This window comes from Archocentrus centrarchus, chromosome 16 (genome assembly GCF_007364275.1).
Source record: "Archocentrus centrarchus isolate MPI-CPG fArcCen1 chromosome 16, fArcCen1, whole genome shotgun sequence".
Taxonomy (NCBI): Eukaryota; Metazoa; Chordata; class Actinopteri; order Cichliformes; family Cichlidae; genus Archocentrus; species Archocentrus centrarchus.
Genome location: NC_044361.1, coordinates 22,317,251 through 22,344,031, shown reverse-complemented (window position 1 = coordinate 22,344,031; position 26,781 = coordinate 22,317,251). Strand labels below are relative to the sequence as shown.

The 26,781-nt window shown below is 41.3% G+C and overlaps 2 protein-coding genes across 5 annotated transcripts in view; both read right to left on the bottom strand.

Annotated features, from left to right (window-relative positions):
* Positions 1–703: 703 nt before the first annotated feature.
* On the bottom strand, positions 704–12,714 carry nradd (neurotrophin receptor associated death domain). Its single transcript, XM_030750155.1, has 6 exons — positions 12,463–12,714; positions 8,507–8,639; positions 8,036–8,389; positions 6,818–7,004; positions 6,548–6,690; positions 704–2,304 (listed from the first exon to the last, which is right to left on the bottom strand). Exons 1-6 carry the CDS (start codon positions 12,499–12,501, stop codon positions 1,991–1,993), a joined length of 1,170 nt encoding a protein of 389 aa, XP_030606015.1. The 5' UTR covers positions 12,502–12,714; the 3' UTR covers positions 704–1,990.
* A 3,204-nt stretch (positions 12,715–15,918) lies between these two features.
* Positions 15,919–26,781, bottom strand: part of nbeal2 (neurobeachin-like 2) — a 34,565-nt gene continuing 23,702 nt past the window's right edge. For all 4 annotated transcript variants that reach the window (XM_030749930.1, XM_030749929.1, XM_030749933.1 and 1 more), the window contains 25 exons: positions 25,786–26,109; positions 24,347–24,496; positions 24,106–24,263; positions 23,684–23,808; positions 23,474–23,591; positions 23,161–23,318; positions 22,925–23,058; positions 22,717–22,824; positions 22,534–22,629; positions 22,290–22,414; positions 21,952–22,092; positions 21,733–21,863; positions 21,442–21,551; positions 21,211–21,328; positions 21,004–21,101; positions 20,779–20,892; positions 20,579–20,665; positions 20,363–20,472; positions 19,723–19,895; positions 19,540–19,634; positions 19,309–19,425; positions 18,238–18,399; positions 17,996–18,144; positions 17,751–17,886; positions 15,919–17,582 (listed from right to left, as the gene is read on the bottom strand). In XM_030749930.1, coding sequence (XP_030605790.1) covers positions 17,475–17,582; positions 17,751–17,886; positions 17,996–18,144; positions 18,238–18,399; positions 19,309–19,425; positions 19,540–19,634; positions 19,723–19,895; positions 20,363–20,472; positions 20,579–20,665; positions 20,779–20,892; positions 21,004–21,101; positions 21,211–21,328; positions 21,442–21,551; positions 21,733–21,863; positions 21,952–22,092; positions 22,290–22,414; positions 22,534–22,629; positions 22,717–22,824; positions 22,925–23,058; positions 23,161–23,318; positions 23,474–23,591; positions 23,684–23,808; positions 24,106–24,263; positions 24,347–24,496; positions 25,786–26,109 — 3,345 coding nt within the window. In that variant the 3' untranslated portion in view covers positions 15,919–17,474. The remainder of the gene's footprint in view (positions 17,583–17,750; positions 17,887–17,995; positions 18,145–18,237; positions 18,400–19,308; positions 19,426–19,539; positions 19,635–19,722; positions 19,896–20,362; positions 20,473–20,578; positions 20,666–20,778; positions 20,893–21,003; positions 21,102–21,210; positions 21,329–21,441; positions 21,552–21,732; positions 21,864–21,951; positions 22,093–22,289; positions 22,415–22,533; positions 22,630–22,716; positions 22,825–22,924; positions 23,059–23,160; positions 23,319–23,473; positions 23,592–23,683; positions 23,809–24,105; positions 24,264–24,346; positions 24,497–25,785; positions 26,110–26,781) is intronic.

The following is a 26,781-nucleotide window of genomic DNA, read 5'->3' as shown; positions in this document are numbered from 1 at the left end:
TGTGACATGGGGTGTTATGTTGCTGGAAGCAGCCATCAGAAGTTGGGTGTACTGTGGTCATAAAAGGATGGCAACAATACTCAGGTAGGCTGGGACATTTGAAGCTTATCTGGTACTAAGCGGCCCAAAGTGTACCGTTATACCAGCAGCAGCAGCAGCCTGAATTGTTGATATATGACAGGATGGATCAATACCTTCATGTTAGTTATGCCAAATTCTGACCCAACCATCCAAATGTCACAGCAGAAATCAAAACTCATCAGACCAGGCAACGTTTTTCCAATCTTCTCTTGTCCAATGTTGGCGAGCTCGTGTAAATTAAAGCCTGCTTCCTGTTCTTAGCCGATAGGAGTGGCATCTGGTGTGGTCTTCTGCTGCTGTAGTAAGGTTCAATGCCTTACGCATTCAGAGATGCTCTTCTGCATGCCTTGGTTTTAATGAGTGTTTATGTGAGTTACTTTTGCCAGTCTGGCCATTCTTGTCTGACCTCTGACATCAACAAGGCATTTTCACCCAGAGAACCACCACTCATGGATATTTGTTCTTTTTCAGGCCATTCTCTGTAAATGCTAGAGATGGTTGTTTGGGAAAACCCAGTAGATCAGCAGTTTTTGAAATGCATTGGCCGATTAGACATTTGCACTGAACAGGTATACCTAACATAGTGGCTGGTGAGTGTATTTTCTTAAATGGAAACTTACACTACAAACGTCTCATAAATTTTATTTAGTTTTTGACTTGAAGTGGTGATAAAATAAATACAAAAACAAGGTGGCAAAGGGGGAAAATTCAAGCTGTGTATCAGAAATGTAAGGAGAATAGGATATTTTATTTCCTTTAGTCTTCACAGTTGAAAATTTTCCACTTTAATCCATGACTTATCCGGCCCCTTAACATTTAAAACATTTACAATCAAATGGTGATTTTGAGAAAGCCCTAAGAAAGTTGTTTCTATGTTTAACAGATCAGACCTGATGGTGTTTCTTATTTCCTCAGTGTAAATGACCACAGCTACTTTGTGGCTGCAGCAGAAAAAAAAAGAGAGAAAAAAACAACTAAACAGGCAATAACTTTTAACAAACATTCTAGTGAGTAGCTCCTATCTACATACAAGATAAAATATTCTTATAAAAATATAAACTGAAAGCAATAATGGAGACAGTTATGGAGATTTGAACTTCACTTGCTGCTGAAGAAATCAGATCACATGGCCAATAAACCCCTTCACGTGCACACAAATGAGCCCCATTAGGGAAAGTCACATCACACTGGACATTGTTTTGCCAGCAGAAAATGTGTCCTTTTGCTAAAAATCAGCTGTAACAAAGTGGTTTCTTCAGTTGTTAATTCATAACAAAAAGGCTAGTTGAACTAAAAACATGATGATGTAACCTGTGTGTATTTGTTTGGAACAGCACGAAAAGCACATGATGGGATTTCTTCTTCTTCTTCTTCTTTTTTTTTTTTTTTTTACATGGTAATGGGTCTGATTTCTATTGTTTCTGAATAATAAAACTCATGCAACATGTAAACATGTTATTTTGCTTCCTGCCACTAACTAAATATTTACAAGAAGTAGTAGTGTGTGCATATAAACAACGCTGTAAATGCTCTTATTGTAGTGTGAGAGGGGATCTTTGCACATCCTTCCAGATGATCAGGCTGTTCTCTCACTGGTAGCATCAGTTGCAATGATGAGATATGCAACAGTTTATACCACTAGCTTCCTCTGTCATCTCATGAGCAGAATCTGTTGTGCAGTTAGACCCATGTACAATCAAATGGTGACATAACCTGGAGTAACGTTTTAAAACAGATTTTTTTTTTTAAAGATTTTTTGTAGTTTTAAGTAAAAAAAAAAAAAAAAGCAATCAAAAACAGTGATTTAAAAAAAAAAAAACTCAGTGAGTGGTGATATCAGAATACCGCTCATCATGCCAAAGTTTTTCCACTTGAGTCTCTGAATTTCATGCATAGGTTTGAGAAGTTGTCAGACCACAGAAGCACCCTGCACGGGGCAGTTAAGAGCTGTTACTATGTCGGGCCTCTCAATGCGGCCCAGTGCAGAACACAGCGATCCCAGAGTGCAGCCTTCTTTCTGGGCCCAGTTAGAGAGGAGTGTGTGGGCCGGGGCCTCTCCCCGCCCGAACAGGTCCAGCTGTTCAGGCTCATAACCCAGCGCCGCGCCAAGGTGCCTCCAGCCCTGGCCACTTCCCTCTTGCAGGAGGCGCTCCACTTCTTCCTGTCTCTGTGGAGGTAGGTTCGTGTAAAGACGATTGTCCTGCTTGTTGTCTCTCATGTTACCTGTGAAAAGAAAAACCAATCAAAGTTCCCACATCTGTCCAAAAACTAAGCAATAGGAAAACAGTAGTAGCAGTAGTTGAAAGTATATTAGCAAAAAACTATTCTTTAAAAAATGTCACAAACGTGGGTGTTGCAATAATTGTTTCTTTTCAGAAATGCCAAGTGTAACAGCTTAATTAGTGCAAAATTATTAAGCTTGTCTTTACTGTGGAAAACAATGAATATGTAAAGATGATGAAGAGATTTCTTGCAGACAAAGAAACTTTGTTTACTTTGGTGTTTACAGCACAGTAAACATTTTTTTAAACTTTACACCCAATCAAGTTTTCCATCCATCCATCCATCCATCCATCCATCCATTTTCTTCCGCTTATTTCTTCCAGGGGGTTGGAACCTATCCCAGCTGCCATAGTGTGTGTGTGTGTGTGTGTAAGGGGGGGATACATCCTGGACAGGGTGCCAGTCTGTCTCAGAGCCAACACAACAAGACAACCATTCAACCCTATATCATAATTCGCCAATTAGCCTAACCCCACTAACTGCATATCTTTGGGAGGAAGCCGGACCCATGTGGACAGCCAGATGGTGGAATCGAACCCTGCACCTTCTTGCTGTGAGGTAACAGTGGTTAGCACTGTTACCTCACAGCAAGGTGGCAGGAAAACAAGGCAAAGATCATGGAGCTTTTTCAAAAGTTAAGAGAGGAAATTACACCACAAGTGTGATTTAAAACGGATTTTAATGACACTTCAACTTCCAACAGACACGGTAGGTAGCACCATACATCATTTTTAAATGACACAGCAGCAAACCTTCCTGGGTGCTGAAGAAACATTTCATCAAGTGGAATCAGATGTTTAAAAACAAAAGCTGAGATAATAACATATGACTGATGTCTTGGATTTTTGAGACACCATTTAGAAGAATAACATGATGCCCTAAGTGCATAAACTGTAATCACTCAACTTTCCAGCTAGAAATGATCCTCCCCGGCACATGCCCAAGTTAGGAATCATTCCTGAAATGTCCTCAATTGTCCTTCTTAGTCAGAGGCACTGAAAATACTTTCAGGCATTTAAAGAAAGCAGCATGAGCAGCGGGCTGACAGTGTTTGGACATGAGGAATGTACTGAAATCACAAAAGCTTGGGAGAAACAACAATAAACATTATCCTTTGACCTTTATGACTTCTAATCATCAAGGCCGAGAGTTATTGTTATTACATATACTGACTTAAAAACGTACAACCTGGTTGCATAAGTATGCAGACCCTTAAACTAATACTTTGTTTAAGCAACTTCTGATGTTAATACACCATTCAGTCTATTTGGCTGGTCTTTAAGCAGAGCCACTTCAGGTCAGATTCATATGTGGATTTTCATTTTATTTTAATCTTCTCCTGGTGAAGTCATTCTTTTGTTGATTTGGATATATGCTATGGGTCACTGTTCATCTTCATCTTCAGCTTTCTAGCAGGTGCCTGAAGGTTTTGTATCAAAACTGACTAGTATTTGGAAGTGTCCATAATTCCCCCCACCCTGATTAAAGCCCCTGTTCCAGCTAAAGGAAAAACAGACCCAAACCACGATGGTGCTGCAGCCATGCTTCAGTGTGACTATCGTGTTCTGTTGGTGATGTGCAGTGATGTTTTTGTGCCAAACATGCCTTTTGGAATTATGGCTAAAAGTCCAATCTTGGTCTCATCAGACCATAACTCATTTTCCTACATGCTTTTAGGAAGGCTGGATGTATTTTGTTGCAAAATCTTGCCAGACTTAGATGTTTTTTTCTGCAAGAAAAGGCTTCTGTCTTGTCACCCTACCCCATAGCACAGACATATGAAGAATATGGAGATTGTTGTCACATGCAGTACATGACCAGATCTTGCCAGAAATTCCTGCAGGCCTGTTTCTGCAGGCCTCTTGGCAGCCTCCCTGACCATTTTTCTTCTTTTCATCAGTTTTTGAGGGGTGTCCAGTTCTTGATAATGTCACTGTTGTGCCATATTTTCTCCACTTGTTGATGGTGGTCTTCATTGTGCATCATGGAATATTTAATGCCTTGGAGATTCTTTTGTACCCTTCTCCTGACTGATACCTTTCAACAATCAGATTGTGTATCAAAAGTAGAAAGTGTGACTTTCTACTGCATGGCACTGAACAGGAGTGGCCCTCCAATCTCATTGTACATTCTGTATAATGACAAATTCTATTCTATTCTACTTTGTAAGCTCCTTGTGGCCCACGTCCTTTGCCATAACAAGACTGGTTTAACAAGATTGGTTAATTTTGGTTAATCTTCAGTTATAAGAGGGTCTGTACACTTATGCAACCACATTATTTTAGATTGCAGTTTGGATCCCTTTTGAATTGTAGAGATTACATTAAAGATAGAAAAAGTTCTGAAACGGTCATTTATTGCACTGTGTGGCAGGCAGGAGAGGACCCAAATGCAGCTCTCAGGAAACAGGACTCGACACTCAGCTTTATTTGCAGTCAAAATATCTGACTTACAAATACTCAGGAGGTCAGTCAACAAACTAAGGATTACAGCTCAAAGACTACACAGGACACGCCCACGCACACACCAGCGCCAGCGCCAACACCAACACCAACACCAACACCAACACCAACACCAACACCAACACCAACACCAACACCAACACCAACTGGAGTGCCATAGACAATGCAACAAAGAACAAGAGGAAAACACAGACAATATATACACAGGAGAAAACAAAAGGAGAGTGGCTACAGCTGGGGAGAACAGGTGACCTGAATGAGACTGATGAGACAAGGGGAAGCAAAACTGAATACAACGCACACGACACAAGGACTGCCAAAGTAAAACAGGAAGTAGCAAACACAGAGACCAGGACAAAGACACATGAACTTAACACAAAGACAGAAGATAAACAAAACGGAAAAGAGACGGACTAAATGTGGGGCACCAAAGAATAAGCACAGAGACAAGACCAAGACTGAATGGGAATACAAAAGGGAATAATAAACTTAACAACCAAACAGGCAGGGAACAAAGGGCACAAAGAACAGGACAGAGAGACAAGACAGACACGGGACACAGAGAAGTGGACACAGAACACAAGGGAGGCAGGAACACTCTGAAAAATATAAATAGAACCAAAGAAGAACCAAAACCCTAGGAATATAAATATCCAGAAACAGGAAGTCTCAGAAAAGGCACAGAATTCAAAATCTCACACTACAGTAAAGTAAGAATCAGAGACATAAACAGAAAGTCAAAGTCCAAAACACAAAACGCCTGGTTGAAGACCCAAGATCATGACAGAAATTATTTATATTCACAACACAAAAATATGGCATTTTGCAGGGGTGCATAGATTTTTTTATATCCACTGTTGGGTTTTATTTTTTACTCTATGAAAAATGATAATGCTTAAGGGTAAATTGCAGGAAATAAGAGAATTTAATTAATAAATAGTGGCTGAAGCAAATAATTAATAATTAAATAAATAATTAAATTAGATAGAGAGTAAAGAGCAGACAGACAGAGGACCAGTAGTCACCAGGCTGACTTTAACAGCCTTTGAGAGATACGTTTATCTTATTTATGGCCTTCCTGGTCTCAGGAAAAATATGTTTATCTTATCCTTGAAGGTTTTGCCAAAATATGTAGAATTAGGTGTACAGGGGGTGAGTAAATGTCACACCGCCCTGTTACTAAGCAGGATAAAGCTGCCTTGTCATGATTAGGGAAATGTGAGGGCAGGAAGGCATGTGTTTCTTTCACAGAGCTTTATCACTGATGGAAGAAGCTTGTTCCATGAGGACCAGCCGCTAGACAGACCAGTGAAAGAAGGCCAAGTATAAACCACGGCCCTCCATTTGTTTTGAACTGATAGGGCTTGTAGATAGTGGTAGTATAAAGTGTTGTGTTTAGCCTAGGAAATTTGCTCCTTCTTGGGGAGGGGTCACAGCCAGCTGCTTTTATGGCCTGTGATTTCCTGAACTGAAGGAGTTCATGTACATGTGTACATGCGAAAATCTTCTGATTCTTTAATACATTAAATGCTATTAAATGTTTTAAATGTGTAATTTTTTACTATTACATACAAAAGGTTAAGGGTTAAAGAGTTGATACAGTTTCAGGTAGCCCTTCAGAAATTTAAATGGCTAATGGAGGAAAGTGCAAGTGCATTTCAGCTCAAAGAGGGCTAGATGTTTTAGCAATGTTTTAAAAAGTCTGAAATCAGCTATCATACCTTTGCTGGGCTGGTTGTCCTGTAGGGTGTAAGAATCCAGAAAAACACCACTGTCACTCTGAAGCTTCTCTCCTTCTGGAGATGTTCCCAACTCTGCTGCCCGGGCCTTAGAGAGCGCCTTCTTCTGTTTACATGATCGCCAGCTGTAAAAAGCACAGTTAAAACAATGACAGTTAAATACCCATTGTGGCCTATTTTTCATCGCTGGGGAACATATACACATTCTTACATACATTTAAGGATTAGGACCCTTCCTCAGTGGAAACCTACCATTTATAAGCCACATAAATGAACAAGCCTAGCACCACAGCAGCCAGAAGAGACACATAAGCAAGAATGTTGCTATTGCCACTCTTGTCCTGTGTGGGTAAATCAGTCGCTCCGGGAGCAGCACTGGTCTTCCCGTCCTCCGTTACATCCTCTACGCCGGGACGAGAAAGAATATGCAGTTTCTTATCTGTGAAGATTAGGAGATGGACACGTGCCACAGTAAGGAGCATTGCATGTGCACATTCTGCATATCAGAACACATTTGCATGCCATAAATTAGGACCAGATGTATTGATAGCCTCAGCCATCCCACTCCCCTGGGGTTTTCAGACCTTTCATTGCCCCTGTCTCCAGCCTCATTCTCCCTCCTGCAGTCTGCCTATTTTGGGATCAAACAGTATATCGTACTGTGCTGACCTTCGTGGGGTCAGAGAGTCATGACTTATGGACCCACAGTGTTTACAGATGACCTCACTCCTGGAGAGCGGGTGTGGCCATTTGGAAGCAAGTAGACTAGTCAGGGTCAGCAGCCTCCCTTGGCCTTCAGGTTCTTGAGGCAGTCAACCTAAAGACCTGTCAGGCTCCTATCAATTGGACTACAGCACTTAAGTGGGCTCTTTTTCACAACTCATGTTTCCAAGCTCAGAGTGTTACAGAGTGAAGTGTAGACACAGATGTTGACCACATGTCCTTGTCTTCTCAGAGACCCTTCCACAGCTTGTCTCCCCCTTCCCTTTAGCTCGCTCTTTCATCTTTTTTATGGACTATTGCTGCGTTCCCCTGCATCAAATCTTGAAAGGATAAAGCTGTCACTATTCTGTATTTTCTTATTATCAGTAAATCCTATTATAAAATCAAGACTTCTGGGAAAGTCAGCCCGAAACTCACGCAGAATAAATAAAATCCTGAAAACAAACAGGCACAGCAGTTTTCTTTTAAGCAGTATACTACTCAACTGTAAAAAAAAATATATATATATATATATATATCATAATCTCTTCATCACATTGGTGGTGACGCAAATAAAAAACATCATCCACTACCACCTATAAATACCAACTTATTGGTTTATAGGCTCACTGGTAGCAATCAGGGCAAAGCCAGTGTTCATCCAGTATTTACTAATGCAGCCCTAAATAGGACATATATAGATGTCTCACCATAGTTGCCTTTCAGTAACACAATTTATTGACAGTCTAATTCTTTGCTAAAACTCACCCATGCAGAGTGTGTCAGAGGTGGGCATACAGGACCGGATCTCCACCTCATTTTCAGAGCACTGAGTGCAGGGCTGGCAGGGACTGATGTTATGATGCTCCTCTGAGAAGGTTCCCGGGCCACAGGTGGCACACACCGTGTCTCCCTCTAGGCCACATTCCCGTACAACCCCCTGACCACGCCTGCATCTGGAGCAAGGTGCACACAAGCTGTACAAGCTCAGAAAGAAGAAGTTGCTGTCGCATTCACATTGTGTGTTCCGAGTGGCGGAGCAAGAGTTCGCTGTGGGAATACTGGGTGGACACCTGTCACATGGAAGGCAAGGGCCAAGGTCTTCAGATGGGGAAAATGTGCCTGTGGAACACATTACAAAATCAGCGTCAGTCTGGGTAAAGACTGTTTGAAGAAAATGATGAGGCACTTGAAACACATTCTGAATTGGAGTAGTAACATTAGATTATAAGTGCTTACCCTTTGGGCATTGTCCACATTTGGTATCCTCTTTCCCACATTCTACCTTCACTCCAAAGCCGGCAGGGCACAGACTGCAACAATCCCCTGATTCAGTGAATTTACCGCTGGCACAGGCATTTCCAAGAGTAACCTACAGTAAAAGTGACATAGTAAGATTAAAAAAAAACATTACTCTGTTCTTAAGGCAACAAATCTTATGTTTTGGACATAATGTTATAGGACTCATACTGTGCAATTAAAGAAGCAGCAAAGAAGATAAACTGAAAATGCCCCCCTTGTTTTTATCTTTCAATCTGCTTTGGTTTCAACCCATAAGTGCTCTTAATCCTTATCTGTAAGTGGGTAATGGAGGTCCCAGCTTGAGTTATGACATGAGGAATAGATCAGACATTCCTAACAGCTTGAGTAGCAAGGGTGGGTGCCTGACAGGAGTGACTGGCTTTAATCGCGTTGCTTTAGGTCATTGAAAAGAATGAAATATAAAGGGGGCGAAGGAAAACAACCTTCATATGGGGGGGGGGATCTCAGAGCTTCTGCCTTTCCACTCATTCTAAATTCTGTATGAATGAGGACTCTCTGTGTGAATAAAGTAATCTGGCTGTGGTGGTGTTGGGAATAAAGGAGATGGCCCCAGGCAAGAGTGTCAGTTAACCAAGGCTGCTCAGCATGAGTGTCCATATGGGTAAGAGGAGTGCTTTGAAGTCACCAAGCCCCGCAGGTGTGTCTATGAAGGTCAGTATTTCACTAACACCCCCTTCTCCAGGCTCTATGCAACGGCATCTTAAACATGCACACACATTTAAGGGAGATTGACCTGCTCTGCCTGGGGCCTGACAAGAGCAAACAGATGTCTAACAACTAACCTCCTGCAAAGGGGAAAAGTAACAGCTAAACAACCCCAATGATAGCTCTCTTTGTTTCTGAAGACTGCCAAGAAACTCAGGAGACATGTGTGAACCTGTAGAGCCTCCAACAAAAGTCCACCAGATAACCACACACACACACACACACACACACACACACACACACACACACACACACACATTGGTGTGACTCCAGTCGCAAAACCCAAAATGTTCCATGCTGATAATACAGTGGAATCAGCTTTGAAACCGTGCTCGACCCGTTCCAAAAACAACAGCCAGTTTGACCGCCCTGCTTACAGAGGAGCCTGATGATATCTGAACACTAGCCCCACAACCCAGAACAGAGGCATTAGGGGATTGGAGTGGGAGGATCCAGCAGGGAGGAATCAAGATATCTGAGTTGACTGACGGCGACTGTGTCTGAACCACAATAACCAGAGGCATCCTGGCAACTCTAGCTGGCCGTCTCCACGTGACTGATGAAGTGCTTAATAACCTTTTGGCCTCTTAATCTATACTTTGGTAAATATTTAGTGACAGTGGTTCTGTTTTATTTTCACCTCCAGCTTGGATTTGTGGCATTTTACAGTGCCTGGTTTGAGTCTGGGTTGGTGTAGCTTATTAAACTTGCCTGGAGGGCCAACTGTACAGAGAGCAGGAGCTGGCAAATGCTTGGCACTTAACCCATTGGTGCCCAGTATGAATGAAAGATTTTATTCATGTCACACTGGAAACAAGCAGGAACTGAGCTCCACTCGCCACAGGAACGACTAAGTAATTATCTATTTAGTATAAATTAAGTAGTACCACATAAGGATTAGATTTTAATTGGTAGTTAATATTAGTATGCACAATACATTAGCCAAATACTGATATCTGCCGATACTGGCCCTGCTGCCTGATATTGACACATCCATTTGCGCAGGCAAAATGACATGAGTAAAACAAAAAACATTAATAAAATAAATAGAAAAATTATCATTTTCTTATATGTCTGTAAAGCAACATAAAAGAACAGAAAAATGTGGCACAACTTCTTCTACATTGTTTTTTGCTTGTAAACTCAGAAGGCAAACTATTATTTTTATTTTCATGCCACATAAATTAACATGCTTTACTTTATAAACGTGTATAACTTGATTTCGTTTAATTATCATTTTACTACAGTTTCTGTGGCTACAATGTCATACCTTGTCATTATGTTTAATTCTCAAGCAAAGATTCATTTCCCTCTGAGTCCTCTGCTTCTTATCTGTTGTACTGGGGGCTCTAAAGTCTGAAGGGAGCTAAACTGAAGTTGCTTTTTCCATCAAGGTAAGAAGCTGAAATCTAAAGGGATTCCCCAGTGAGAACAGACAGACCACCGAGGAACACTGCTTTCAGTGGAGCTCTGAGCTCCACAGCTGCTGGAGTCACTCAGTCATCAGGGATCTCACACGCACACACACCAACACACGTGCACACAATTCATTTTAGCTGTCTCTCTGCCTGAAACATTTTCTGAAGTGAGATCACTTTTAAAGCCTCCGGATGTGGGTTTCCACTGTTAAACTAATCAGTGTGAAAATAAACACAAAAGATTGCATTTCCCCTGCAAAGATGCTGACCCGTGAGATGTCACAATCCGTCTGAGGCAACAATAGAGAAAGGCCAGGCTGAGGGGAACTTCTCTAGGCAGCACATCTGCACTGATTCCTGCTATTGGTGCAGTATGCAGGCAGCATGAGGGACAAATTAAAGGACACAGGGTACTGCTGTAACCGTGATCCTAAATCAAACAAGACAGCATGCATGGATACACCAACTATTCATCTAACAGTTCTCAACTCTCACCAAAGTGCAGCGAGGTAATTAAAAATACTAAATGATCCTGAAGTCTGCCTACGCTGTGGAAATTCAAATTAGGGTGGGAACACACTAAACTACCCCCCTCCCCCTTGCATGCATGCACACACACGCACACGCACACACACACACACATATAAACACCACAAACTGGGAGAAAATGATGATAATTGCTTTGCTCCGGATATCCAGACCCCAGCAGTAGTAATAGGCTAGGCCGCATTCTCACCAGGAATTGCCACTACTAACAAATGTGGCAACACATGCAGTGAACTAAATGGAAAATGAGCCTTAGAAAGAGTTAAGGCAGTAGAAAAACACTCAGCTTCCACACTGAATCATCTAGTGAGTAATGAAACAATGATTTGACAAACAAAAGATTTGTTTCTGGCTTGTTTTTTTCCAAATGCAAAACATCTTAAGTTTCACAAATAAATATTGTAGATATTATAAATGGAAAGAGATATGTATATTTTTCAAGAACTAAAGGTTTATCTAACCACTTTGATCTCACAAAAGGTCTCTGGCTCTGAAGAGCATGTCTAGACAGGACTGCAAGCCCCATGGGCTTTTTAAGGTAGATGAGTGTCAAATTATTGTCTGCAACTGTGGAAGCAGGGGCTTTCTTTTCACCCTGATCCGGGCTTAATAGCATGCTATCAAACACCGAAACTATAATCTGTCTATAAATCAGGCACCATTTATTATAATGTGGGTACTTAATCATGATAAACAGTATGTTCCTGGGTGCCTGTTTTATATATTTGGTTCATTGTAGTCGGTGCACAGTGTGATGGGCTTGAAATGTGACGTTGGTCGGAAAACGATGAGGTTGCAGATGAAAAAAGAAAAGAAAAGAAAAAGTTCCGAGGAGGTCTTCAGTAGACTGTAAGCTGCATCTGAGCATGTGCATCTGAAAAATAAGACTCCCACGGAAAAATAAGAACCTTGATTTCACTTTTGCCATGAGACACTTTAAAAGACAGACTCATTTTACTTTAATATCCCTCTCACGCTTATATTCACCAACAGGCGCAGTGTGACAGCCCTGGTGAAGTATGGCTCTGTGGCGTTAAAACAGATTTCCTTTTGTGAACGATGGTGCAAAACTGAAATGACTGCTTAAGCTTAGACAGGCTCCTAATGTAAAGCCACGAGTGTGAAATAAGTAAGAAAACACCTACATATGAAAGTATAGCTTCAGTTCGTGTGGTGGTAAAGCAGTAATTAACTGTTGCTTACTTTTAATAGCAGAAATGCGCATATGACAAACGGTTTCATGTTTTCAGTTCCAAAATCCTCTTTGGCTTCGATTCACCGGGGCGTCTCAAAAGCGTCCACAAAACGGTGTTTTCAGTCCGCAGCCTTCAACAATGGCATGAAAAAAGTGCTAAAACCTCAAGTTCCGGAAGTCTAGTCAAATCCACCAACGTGCTGGTTCCACAGACAGCTGGGTTCGGTCATAGTCCAGTAATCAGATGTTTGTTTCTTTTTACGCGTCAATAAGGTGTTTTAAAATGTGGATAATCCTCCGATTCTTCTCCCTGTAGCGCAGGAGCCCAGTTCGCCTGTGTCAGTGCATTCCTTACTACTACGTTAAAACAAAGTTTCTTCTGTCTCAGCCCACAGGATGCACGAGCTGCCGCACTCCTGCAGCTTTGCAACAGATGAATTGGGAAGGGGGGCTGCTGCAAGTTCTCAGGAGCCTTTTCTCCTCCCATCTACTCGCTTTCAGTGCGGTTTCGTGATTGGCTGCATCCCTGAGATCGGTAACAATGTAAGACTATACAGGAGGGCAGGGAAGTGTATCACTGTTATCGACTGTGAGTCTAGTTGTCTGAACAAATGTCTTTTTGGAAGCGCCTGATGTTTCATTTGTAAATGTTGTACACGCTTAGCTGCACTGACTTAAAATAAGGAGCCACAAAGTGTCCAATGTTAAACATATTAATGTTAATAAATAGGTTAAAGATAAAATAGTAGTGGCGTCAGTTTATAAAAAGGTCACATAAATATTTCCACTCTCTGGTGACCAGTTACCCAACGAAATAAGACTTTATGTATATTTTATATGATAAACTTGTGAAATAAGTTGCATTGTTAGATAAACTTCTGTCTGAATTGCAAAAAATATGAACAATTCCTGGCTACTTTTTAATTGCCTGAAATTATCCTAGTGACAAAATGTGTAAAAGCAGACTTTCGCCTTTCAGGTTTCACCAGGTTAGACTGGTGTGCATTTCCGCTACAGTGAATTTGAGAAACCTGGAGAAATCCTCCTTAAACTGAGGCTTGCAATGTGACATTCTTTTACAGCCCTACAGGGATGCTCACAAAGAGTTGTGATCAGTTGTTATCAGAAACAAAAGACAGCATGCGAATCAAACAACACCCTTAAAAAGAAGTATGTTTGATCTCAAGTGATTCAAAAGATTAGAAAACCAATCCAGGCTAAATTACACACCTTGTAAATTCTAGAGAGCTCATCGCAGGGGGCCTGGAGACTTCAGAGGAAAACAAATGGAAAGATCTCTCAGACACAATACTCCCTGCACTTCAAAGCCTGTCGAGGGATAAGAGGAGACTGAGGATGTTCCCCCTCTGATAAAACGCCAAGCCATATTTGAGACAAATATTGCTCCTTTTCCTTCATTCATTTCAAATGACAAATCTGTCAGGGGAGTTCTTTTTCTGTTCTGTGTATTTCAACATTTATTTATTTATTTTTAATCCTACTAAAGCTACTCTTGGCTGCTCCGTATGTTTAATTTGGCAGATTTTTTTTTTTTATGCCGGATGCCCTTCCTGACGCAACCCCTGGGGGATTTGAGTCTCCTCCAAGGATTGAACTGAGGATCTTTCACTTGTTAGGTGAAATCTCTTAACCACCACAACATGGAGCTACTATCGCCCTGCAAAATCTACAATCTAGTGAGTATTTTGTTTGTTTGTTTGTTTTAATCTATTATGGGTCTTAAATTAATTTTGCCCCCATTATGAGCATGTGAATCAAAGAAGCGCTCTTAAGAAGAAGTACATGCAATGTTAGATAAGGCAATAAAGAAAAAAGCTTATTTCAAGACTGAGAAAAGAAATCATGTGAGTGAATTTGTAGTTACAGTTGACAAACCTGCCTCACCAAATATACTGATGAAAAGTCTCAAAGTTTATTTTTAGGTTGTAAAAACATCTTATTGGAATTAAAGAAAATAGTTTTGAGGGTTTTTCTAGGATTCAGTATAATGCTTCCAAGCAAACACCAAATAAACTTGTTTGCCATAAATCAGAAAAATAAACAAACCTCATCACTGTTTTTTTCCCTTCACTTGTCTGCATCATCTGGCTGCAGTGGCACAGACTCCCTATCTGAGGGCTGAGTTTGTTTGTAGTTATACATGAGTGGAAATGATAAGGGAGCAATAAAAAGGAAAAAAAAATGTTTTTTTCTACAGGCCAGGGGGGGGGGGGGGGGGGGGGGGGGGGGGGGACTATTTGAGGGTTGTTGTGGTTCTTGGCAAGAACAACTTGAACAACACCAGAATTGCAGCATTTCATTAAATCCATCCCCTGCGCCTGCCCTCAGGTCTGGAGAGGTCAGGCAGAGATGCTGGCAATAACTGAGAGTGAGGTGTTAATCCCTCCCTCCATTGTCAGAGGGACCACATCAGAGTGACTGCACCCTCCTACTACACTTCCCTGACTCACTATCCTGTGGTTTGTATTTGACTGGAGGTCTACAGGCCAGTTTTACCACCCACCTCACCCCTCCCAACCCTACTGAATTGTACCTCATAGAGGTGTTTATGGGGAGACTGACAGGATGTTCAGCCCACCAGGAGATCAAAGTCACTTGAAGGAAATGTGCTGTTGCTTGCTGTGACCTTTTCAACTCCTGCAGGGTTAACATCACAGGCACATGCAAGGTTCGGATTATGGAGGAGCAGGATGAATTACATTGTGACAGCAGAAAAGTTTCCTTCTTGCTGTGGTATACACACACACACACACACACAAGTGTGTTTTGCTATCTTTGTGGGGAATTTCCATTGACTTCCATTCATTTCTACAGCCTAAACCTTACCTTTACCCTTTTCCCAACCCTAACCATCACATACCTAACCCTAACCCTAACCTAAACTCAATTCATACCTTAGCCCTAACTCTGACCCCTGACCCAAAAAACAGGGTTTCCCCTTGTGGGGACAAGGTTCCAGTCCCCACAAGGAGCAATTGGTCCCCACAACGTAGTATATGTCAGGAAAATTGTCCCCACAAGGTATTATAAACATACGCACACACACACACACATACACACACACACACACACACACACACACACACACACACACACACACACAAATCAGAGCTAATATTTCAGCCCCATCACCTGATCATCCTCAGATGATGGGGTCTCTCTTGCATTGCTCTTCTCTTACAAGAGCAATGCAAATGCTAAATAATAGTGAGAAAGAGAATTGGATCAAGTGTGTTATCACTTCCAAATGATTTAAATGTCAAATATCAAAGACATTATATACCCCATGCTTTAGATGGAGGATTGTCTAATGACCGTAAAGCTGTGTATCAAACATTGATAACTGAAAGTCTCAGAGTTGCTGCATAGTTATGTGAAATACTATATTCAAAATAGTTAGAGGAAAACACAAAATTGTTACATAAACTGATATCAGTATGCACAAGACTTTTTTTTTTATTCACAGGCACAACTTATGCACAACTTATAAATCGATTCTCATTTGACTGTCTTATAAAATGTGATTTGAGCCAGCCCTGTTACATCGAATTCAACAGTGTTGAAAGCAGGTGATAAGTAAACATTTCAAAGCATTTCAAATATAGTTTCCTCTGCATTCTATCATGCAATTATTCAGAGAATCTCTGACGACTATTCATGTGTGCAACATATTATGGGTATTGCTTTCACCCAGATAGTTCCCTTTGTCTTTCTCCCATTAATGACACTGCATAACATCTACTTTGTTCCAACCGCAGTATTTAAAAAAAAAAAAGAAAGAAAAAGAAAGAAAGAAAAAAAAATCTGGCAGGAAGTGAATTCCTCTAAAGCTCACTGACAGACTTTCTACACATATGTTTCAGATGTTCTCAGTACTTCATAAACAGTTTTACAATACCAGCACAGTCAACAGTTCATCGAATCCACGTCTGAGTCACAGTGGAATAGAAAGTGTGTTCAAATTGGATCAGCAGGGATAACAAATATGACATATAGTGATTTTGTACTCAGTGTTTATACAAGGCCTTAGATGAAAAAGGCACTTTTTCAGATCAAATAAAACAGGAATACAGTCATATGGCGAACAAAGTTGCAACAAAACCATTACAGAAGCATTTATGAAGGCCTTAACGCTATTATGTATAAGGCAACAGAAGGCCCTGCTTTTGAGGTTCATTGCATCCAAGCTCCACATAATATAAAAATGAATATACGTCACATACTTGACCATTTAAGCAGTTATTGCTTTAACTGTAACAGTTTTACATTACCTAGAGCCTTAAGGAATGCAGAGATTATAAACTGTGTAATCCTGGTGCATTTCTCATGTAAGAAGAAAGATCGTTCAACTACTAAACATTAGAACACAGCATTAGGTTCCCGAGCCTCATCAGCCCATGTCTTTCTTTACAAAGTCGACCCTCTTGTGGTATTGCCAGTATTGCAATATGGGAATCTCAAGCAACGTCTACTGTAGTTTTTCAAGTTTTCAGGAGTTTTAAGACCATTGCCACAGAATGGCTTTGGGACATTCAACAGTACAGAGACTGTAGCTGTGTCTCTGACAATAAAGGAGAAAAACGTGGAGCCCCGGGAGTTCACAGCACGACTCGTCTTTGTGTCTGAGGCTGAATGCGGATCAGAGTGAATCAGTCCCCTGAAATATGACTCAGAGTACATACAGACCAACAGCAGTTCACAGCCTCAAACACCGAGCTCTTCTCCATACACAAAACAAGGCCACTCTTTGGAATGATGCTGATTAAAAACAGTATAACCATAAATGAAATATGTAATAAAATATTAAACCATTTAAGAATAAAAAGTGCTCAGTGTATAGGTGCTCTCTCAGAGAGATAAGTGGCTAGCTGGAGAGCATATTTTACTATTCTTTACAGTTTGTAAAGGACAAGAAGCCTTGTTGAGTCTCGCAAGCGTGTGACGATGCATGTTTTTGCATCCTACAGAGTCCTCAGGGTTCCTCCCACTATTGCTTGTCTCATTTGCCAGCATTCTCTGTGGGATTGTACTCAGTTTCACCTGACGACACCTGAGAGATGCGGCGTGTGGAGCCCCACAGGCGACGGGAGAATTGTCCTGAGCGAACCTGAAAGGAGCAGGGGCAACATGTTAATCTTCACTTCTAAAGAGGCTCAATTATCATAAGAACAACCTTGTTTTCAGCAAATAGTTAGCATACAAGAGCCTCCTCCCTGCATTTAAACTTGCACCAGCCCCCACTCTCACATCTTACAGTATCATTCCAGCTTCTTACCTCCTCTGGCTTCCCAGCCCCCACCACAATTAGCTTCCCATCTTCTAGTCCCACTAGGATGTGGCTGCACTCTTTGGTGACAGACACACTCCTCACAGCAACCCTCAAGGCCAGGGGTGTTACCAAAGCATCCAGGCTGCCAAAGAGAGGAGAGTTGAAGCCAAACTTTTTTGTCATAAAGATTTCTATAAATGCTGTAAATTAGCCTTAAAAGTAACATTACACTGTGTTCTTTATCGCTTTACCTGTATAAGTCCCGTATGTGGAGGCTGCCTTGCAAAGTCCCCAGGATGACATATTCAGACACCAGGTGGAGTGCAGTCACCTGCTCCTCCATGGTGAAAGAGGAGAGCAGACGGCTGTTCACTGAGTAAACATAAACGGAGTACTTGCCCTGCAGGAATAAGCAGTATTTGGATAGTGGCATAAGCAAAAAGTTAAAAGCACCTGTACATTCAAATGCACTGGAAAATATATATTCACGTACCTTCCTGTTAGAACGTTCCTCCAGAGACGTCTGTACCACAATGTGACCTTCCATTCCCACCTGGAGCTTGGAGATTTGGGCGGGTATGCAGCTGTCATTAGGAGGCCTCAGTGTTCGCAGGAACTGGCCTCGTCGGACTGTGTGCACTATCACAGTTCCATCCTGACACACAACCCGAACCAGAGTTTCATTAAAGATGCAACAGTAAATAAACCTTTTTTTTGTTTGTTTTTGGTTTCACACTTTAACCCAGTATTCTTAAACCAATGCTACATAGACTTGTAGTGTCTGTTCAACTTGTTATCCTGCAAGAAATCAAATTTGAGTTCCTTTAATAATAACCATTACAGACCTGAATTTTCTGTCTGGTTTTGATGCTATATAGAAACATATGGAAAACTAGCCAACAGAGCTAGTCAGAAGTGTGGTTTTGTGCTGTTATGCTAGGCTTTCCAAGCATAATTCTGGTGCCTACACAATGGCAACATTTGTCTACTTACACCTTTTAAAACTGCGCTACCTTTGAAGTTTGCTCAGAAAACATTCAAATGAGCATTTTCAAGCATACCGTGGACATTTAGACTGAACAAAAAAATTTTCACACCTGCACAAACCTAAGCTGTTTTCACACACGCAACAGTTTTGTAAACATTGCCTGACGGAGCTGCGTGTGGGAGTGCAAATATTCAGGTTTGGGTTTTTTTTTTTATTTGTATCCATTTGAGAAAAGCACAAGTAATTGTTTGGTGAGCGAGCTGGCGTCGCACCTTCTGTGCACTCTCCTCAGGCAGGACCCTGCCTTAAAACAAACTGAGTATTTCCAGAAGTGAGAACACATTTGAGGCATACTTTATTCTGTTGTATGCTACATGTGCAATAGATCAACTCTAGACCACAGCCTGACCTGATTTTTCTAAAGTTGCCTGGACTTCATGTGTGAAACTGATAATTCAATAACTGTGTGTTTTGGAAATTGAAAAAAAAAAAACTTTTCACTTAACATCTTTAAACTCCTCTCTTAAATTGTAGTTTTATTTCAGCTTAAACACATCAAAGTTTAACATCTCTGACCTTTGAGCCCGAGACAGCCATGTCCAGTTCAGTGCTGATGGCCACACAGGTTACCTCCTGGTCGTGTCCACAGAGAATCTGTACTGGCCGAGGAGACAAGCCACTGGAGAAGCCACCCTGAAGTACGAAGAAAGAAAAATCTATACACGAAGGCTTCGTTTTGAGCATAGCTGCTTCTTACTAATGTCTACAACTGCTGCATGTGAGTGAGGCTAAATTAAAGATGATCACCTGCTGTAGAACCTGCCACACTATACAGGATGTGTCCCTTGAACCAGAGATGAGGTAGATGCCACAGAGATCCAGAGCCAAGCAAGTAACGACATCTTTGAAAAACACACAAAAACGCAAACAAATATGTAACACTGCCAAAAATACAAATAATCCTTTAGCTAGATAACCATCATAACTCACCGATGTGCCGGCAGATCCTGCCAACCAGCTTGCCTTTCCCCAGCTGGGTGACACGGAGACTGCAATCCCAGTGTCCTCCGCTGAAGAGCAGGCGACCGTCGTTTGACACGACCAGCACCTGAGCACTGATGTCGACTCCAGGAGAGAACGGTCCGCTCAAGAAACGCTGAGTTCTGCGACACAAAGCAGGATCGGAAAAGATCAAAGCAAGTTCTAAACAGACAAAAAGAGCAAGCTGTGGCCTAAAAGAGGAAGAGGTTTATTTTCTGCAATTAAACTGTCATGACTTCTGCAAATTACAACCTGTGTGAAAGATGGTGCTCAAACGGTTCTTATCGTGACTGTTTATCTGATCCATGGAAAAGATAAGCTAAAAATAAGATCCATTAAAGCAAACTTCAACAAATTAAACAGGCTTTGAATCGACACAGACAGACAGACAGATGTTAAGCTCCCATCCAGGGAGTGTGACGCTGGGTAGTGTGACTTGTCCTGCCATCAGCGTTTAAATAAAGGTCTTTTACTGCTTGCCACACCTGCAGCTTGAGTTCTGCAACTGGGCCCTTATTGGAATATGAGCACATGAACACTTTTCTCCCTGAAAAACTCCCATGGGTGTATTATTTGCGAAGGCACTCACTTGGGATTAGTCATCGTGGGATCTTTAGAGAAGGTGAAGTAGTTGGCGATGTTTTTGTCATACGGCAGCCAACTGTGTGTCCCTATCAACCCGTTGGAACTGACAGTCACCTACAGAGGAAAAAAAAAAAAAATCACCTTCATACAAAGGTTACACTATTTAACATGACTGTCTTACTGCTGCCCTGGCTGGGTTTATTTATAACTTGGCCCTTACCAGTATATCAGAGCCCTGGGTGATGAAGGAGCGAGTCTGGGTCTTTGGTACCACAGCTTGGACCACAGGAAAGCCATCGCTTACCACCTGAAGTACACACAAAAACACACATATGAATGCATGCAGACAGTCACACCACTTACTTATTATTTGTTTGGTGGAATGAGTTTACAACGGTTTAAAAGCATTTCAGGCTGCACCTCCTTAAATGGCCGGAGTTTTTGGAGATGTTCAAAGATATTCAGGGGTAGAGTGTCCAGGCGGGCCTGCCGCCTCGACGCGTTCTCAGCTGACATCCGAGGAGGATGAGGCTCCTGATTGAGACACAGAAATGTGTTATAACACTGCTACTTTTTTTTTTTTTTTTGAACAGAAAGTCAGATTATTATTTCTTGATAAGCAGCAGTGAAATAGTTTGAGTGTACCTTAAGGAGCTGACAGGGTGTCTGTCCAAAGTTGCTGATGATGCCTTCCAGGGCCTTGCGCTCATTCTCATTGGCTATTGCATCCAGATCTACTGCACCTGCACAAAGGTGTGAATGAAGAATGACCCACATGCAATAAAACAGAATAACACTTAATGCTGAGTAAACTTTTTTTGTTTTATTTTCAGTTGTTTATTGTAGTCTTACCCTCATAAGTGCAGTAGTAGAAGACATTGAGGGCATTCACCGCCTCTTCGCCTCTCTGCTTACAACCAAAGATCAGGTCAATCCACTCGTGGAGATGATTGGACACATGCTCGGACTCCTAGCATTTAGGATACAAGAAATTGCCATCTTTAGCAGCTGCCTTAATAAAGTTTTCTGACAAAAAAATGCATGAGTAAGTTTTAAAGACGCAGGATGTTTGTGTAGACTCACCAAGGCTTTCTTGTGTTTTCTGATAAAGTCTTCCCTTGATGTTGCCCAGCGAGGCAGCACAACATCTGTCACTGGCTCCTGAGATATTTGTAACTGGCCAAGGTCAAAGCCTATAATAATTATGCAGCAGGTATGCGTTAGCTTTTCCCACTAAACATTTATTTGCATCTTGAAAATAATTCACACAACACATGCACACACCAAAATTTGCTGTAAAACTGTATGCTTTAAAAAAAAAATTATATATATATATATATATATATATATATATATATATAAAGTACTCTTTACCATTCATGTTCTGCAGGAATTCTGGGAAGTAGAAGAACTCAGGGATGAGCTCTTTGACATCAGCTGGGCTCTCCATGCGAGCCTGCCAGGCTGCTGCCACTGAGTGGAACTGTCTGTCTGCACAGTCAAACCTAAACAACAGCAACAAGCACCAGTATGAGATCACAAAATACCAGGAAATCCCAAAAAACTCCGGAATTAGTCAGCATTCCCACCCACTTGCCACTCTGCAGCTGGATATGCAGGGTGGTGAATGGCTCCATGCGGATCATGTAGTGCATGACTCCTGCTGCATTCGAGTAGTGTGTGCCATAGTGGAATTTATCAATGGTGCCTGTCGGGTCCTCAAAGCTCTCATACCTAAAGATAAAAAGCAAAAGAATTCCAACTATTATTGACATTATCGCTAATAATTCCTAGCTAGAATAATTAAAAGAGGGCATTTGCTCCCTTTTTTTATGTCATTGACAGGCGGCAGAGCAGATACTGCTTCGAGACCTCAGATGAGCTCAGACGGTGAATTTAGTGCAAAGTCACACTCTAATGTACCCGCTTACTTTTCTCTGACATTCTGTGCATGACGTGGGTTGACCACACCTATGGGTTTGGATAAATCTCTGAAAACTGCAGGGTCCTCCAGATCCAGAACAGCAGAGGTGTAATCACACAAGACCCAGGGGAACTGAAGAGAAGCAGAAACACACAACTCACTGTGACATTTCCTCACACTGAATGTGCAACACCTTCGGCAATGAGAAACACACATTTATAAGCGGTAAAGGATAAAAGCGGCATACGTACCACAGGATACTGCGACAGGTCGTTGTAAGTGCGTCCAGCAATGGTGTTCAGTTGCATCAAATACTCAAAATTGGAGATTTCCCGGCATACCCATTTCTGTTAACATCAACATTAGACTGGTCACCAACATGAACACCATTCAGAATACTAAGCTTCATATAAAGAACTGATATAAATTAACACCTGTGTGAGCCCAGATGCCTTCAGCAGTTCTTGGGGAGAGCGGGAGCCAAAGTAAAACAGGTTTGGAGGCCGCAGACCCAGTATCCTAGAATAGACTTTGTTTCGTACCTGAAGGGTGAGAGATTGAGCATTTTAGAGTTTATACAAGCCTCTGTCTCACGCTACCAAATAATGTCAAAAGCACAGATTTCACTGAAGCGGGTATCACCTTCTTTCTGAAGTTGATGAAGTAGTGAGCCTGGTCAATGAAGAAAAGCTCCAGTGCAGACCTTCGCAGGTTGTAGCGCCTCAAATGAACTTCTCTGAGCTGTGACAGAGGTCTCTTGAAGTCGAACCCAATTCCTGGGGGGGGCATATTTATAAGTCACCTAAGGCAGGAGACTTTGAAGAATGATAAGATGAGCTAATAAGGTGTGCTGTTTCACAGTCACAGATATTTCTTACCCTCCTCTGTCTCCTCTTTCTCACTGCTTCCATCGTAGAAGTACAAGTGATGTGTGGTAACCTCCAGCCGACCGGGAACAACTGCCACGATGGTGATGAGCTCGCACTCTTCAGACAGCACCAGCTTTTCTTTTTGGCTCTCGTCTTCTCCCTCCGCCCTGCAAGCATTGAAAAACTCAAATGTAAAATGTCTACATGCAAAAAGCACCGTTTCAGTGGATGTTTGGCAAAAACTTTGTCTGGTCCATGTCCCTTAACCTTTTCCGTAATGTTGACACGCTGGAGAAGGTGGCATAAAGTCTACAGAACTCACATGTTATCCAAAAAGAGAAGGTCCTCTTCTTCTAACTGATCATCCTCCATGTCGCTTACTTTTGCTTCCTTAGCAACAGCCAGTGGGAGGGGTTCAGAGCCACGGGGGCTTTCAGCTCCTGATGATTACAAAAATATGGCAACATCATCAGTGCACCTTTTTGTTTTGAGAGAAAAAAAAATACTCACATGCTTACAATCTGTGGCATACCCATGTTATCCCGCAGGGCGCTGGCATCACTGTGCGGATCATAGTTAAAGTTGGGCACAAGTTTGAGGCGCATCTTTGAATAGGTCTCTGCATTGGACAATTTCCATTTTACTTCTGGCTGAACTCTGGGATCAAAAATAAAATTACAAATCAGAACATTTTGGGTAGCAAGGAACAGCAAAATGACAATTTAGTCTTAGACATATTTATTTATTTATTTATTATTTATTTATATATTTTTATTTTTATTTAGTATAGTCCTTGGGGTTACAGATCTTGTACAGCACTTTGGTCAACGTCGTTGTTTTAAATGTGCTTTATAAATAAACTTGACTTGACTTGACTTGACTTGACATACAGAGTTTCCTCTCAGATATGTATTTCTTGGTCAGATATTTACTAGTTTAGAGAGACTGGCATACCTGTTGGCCCAAGCTCCTCTCTCACAGGTCAAAAGCCTGCAGAGAGCCTTCCAGTGCAGCCACACCACCCCCTGCTGGCTAGAGCTCTGCTTCTGGCAAATGAGGTACCTGTTGTTCTCACTCCTGGCTCGCTTCATGCAGGGATCCACTATCGCCTCCTATTTTTAAAGGCAGAATATAAACTAAGTATTTGGAAACTGGATTTCAGCAGTTTGCAGTTTGAAGCTCATAAGGTGTTAACCTGAAACTTGGATTTGCTGTCAGATCTGTCTTTGTCCCGCTTAAAGGCTGTACTCATCAGGTCATCGAAGCACGAGTTCCAGAAATTGGACATGATGTCATGGCTCCTCCCAAATGTGTCCAGCTCGTACTGCTCCATGGTGGGTTGAACCTAGAGGAAGAATAAGTAAGTAAAATATATTTATAAAGCACATTTAAACACAGCGTTGAAGCCAGAAGGGGTTCCAACGTGTCTTACGAGTGCAGAAGATGACACTGTTTTCCATCACTTTTGAAATAAATGGGAATTCATAGACAGATTGATAATTTTTTGTATACTTTACATAAATGTTTGATTTTTTTGATCACTGTATGCTTGAAACATGCAGGGACCGTGTCAGCGGTCAGGCAGGAATTAATGATAACCTTTTTTTTTCACCTTCTTCAAGTATATAATGCTAAATATCATTTTAATTTCTAATTTAATAGCTAAGGAGAAGTTTGAAAGCACATTGAGATAATAAAACTAAAGAGGAATGGATGGCGCCTTTTAATTAGTCTAACAATTTTGTAATTTTTAAAACTAAAAAAATTACATTGTCATTTATTAGAGGTATAACAGACAGAATTCACATTTTTATACTCAAATTTGAGCCAGCACACTGGACTTCTCTATTAATCAAGTATAACATTCACCAATATTGTTAATTTAAGGCAGCTGTAGCACAAACCTTACATTTGGTGGTCTAATAAATTTGTTAAGACTGTATATCAAGCTGTTGTCCTTCCTTCTTATGGCTTTACCACTAAATGCTAAAACTTTAAGCAAAAAAAAAAAAAAAAATCCTGAATATACATTTATAAGAAACAGTTCCATAAATAAACTGCAAACACACAAAGTCAGACACTATGTGATCACTTAGTGTCTGAGAGAACCGCCCTGGCCAAGTTTGATGTCAGCCAAAGTTATGCCATACTGGTTAATGTACTGTGGGATCCGTATACATAAGTAATCTAAACGAAGCAGATTTATGAACATGCACATGCACGGAGCAACGATAAATCAGTGCTCAGCTCTGTGTGGATTGTGTCTGTTTGGCATCAGTTCATGAAATCTTTCAGCTTCAAGTACAAGCATAAACTAAGCTCTGCCTAAAATATACTGAAGGTCAGCCAGGCAACATTGGGGAGTTTGGGGCTTTCATTTAAACTGATAGCTTTTTTTTTTTTAAACTTAGCATTAGATTTCTCAGTTACCCACTGGGAGATAACTGGTAAAGCCCAAAAATATAATTGCAAATATTCTTAGCATATACAAACCTGACAAAGAACAGAGGCGGCAGTATCAGAGAGGGCACGGTTTATTAAACCTGCTTTGTGAGTAGAACAAGCTCTCCTGACTCCCTAAACAAAAGATAAATGGTATCTATTTTTAAATGCCCCATTTCAGCTGACACCAACCTCCTGCTGGTAAAAACCTTGCCACTCCACTGTTTGACAATAATACTTCAGGTCCTGGGCGAAGGTGGTGCTGCCATTGGTGATGGGCAGGTTAGGCAGGAGGCTCTGGAGTTTGACGGGGTCGGCATGCTGGTCAAGCAGCGTCCGCACAATGGGCACAAGGTGGGAGAAAGTCTCTGGTTGTCCGCAGTTGGCGCTGTCGATTACACCACCAGGCCACAAGGGGGAACCAATCCGCCCCAGCAAGAAGCACACCTCCTCCCAGCGCAGGCAGAGCACAGTCTGGAGAAGGCTGTGGAGCTTAAGATAGGCCATCTCACACACCTGAGGAGGGGCGAGAGGCAAATGAGTAAGAGATTAAGGAAGAATTTCAGAAAGAAAAAAAATAATACAAATTTATTATTCTATAGATAATATATTTTAAAGGTTATATCAGTATTTAATTGAGATTCGTCTAAAACAGAAGTATAAACTGGTGTAAAAGTCAAAGTTATACTTAAGTAAATAGTTTGAGTAAATATCCAAGGTTACTTTCAACCACTAGACTTTATTTAGTAATTTCTTTAACAGACCCAAAGTTTTGATGTATGTTAAGGTGCAATTAAATGAATTTATCTTTGTGACAAAACCAAATAGCTTTAGGGGGAGCTGCACTCCTAAGGAGATGAATGAAACTAGCAGCATGTGATGGAAAGCCTTATGGTCAGTTCATTTAACACAGCTCGCTCTATCCTACAGCGAGAACAGCCGCAACAGCAGTCATAACTCAGAGAGGAGCTGCCCTTTCATACAGAACACTCCTTAAAAAGTATGACTGCAATGTCTTTGATCAGAAAGCCATAGAAGGCCTGGCATTTAAAAACTATCCTTATCTGAGTTCACTTATCACATTAAGGACTGTAAACCTTTACAATTCTGCCAAATTCAATGGTGCAGGTGTTTGAGTTGTGAAAAACACAGGGGGTGAAAAATATTTGACATATATGGTTTTTGAAC

Bases quoted from the DNA above. Each gene is read 5' to 3' on its own strand.
- nradd (XM_030750155.1), bottom strand. From the start codon at position 12,501: ATGAAACCGTTTGTCATATGCGCATTTCTGCTATTAAAA. The intron at 8,640-12,462 runs GTAAGCAACAGT...CTTTTACTGTAG, and splicing joins GCGCATTTCTGCTATTAAAA to GTTACTCTTGGAAATGCCTG. The intron at 2,305-6,547 runs GTATGATAGCTG...TTCTTTTCACAG, and splicing joins GGACAACCAGCCCAGCAAAG to GTAACATGAGAGACAACAAG.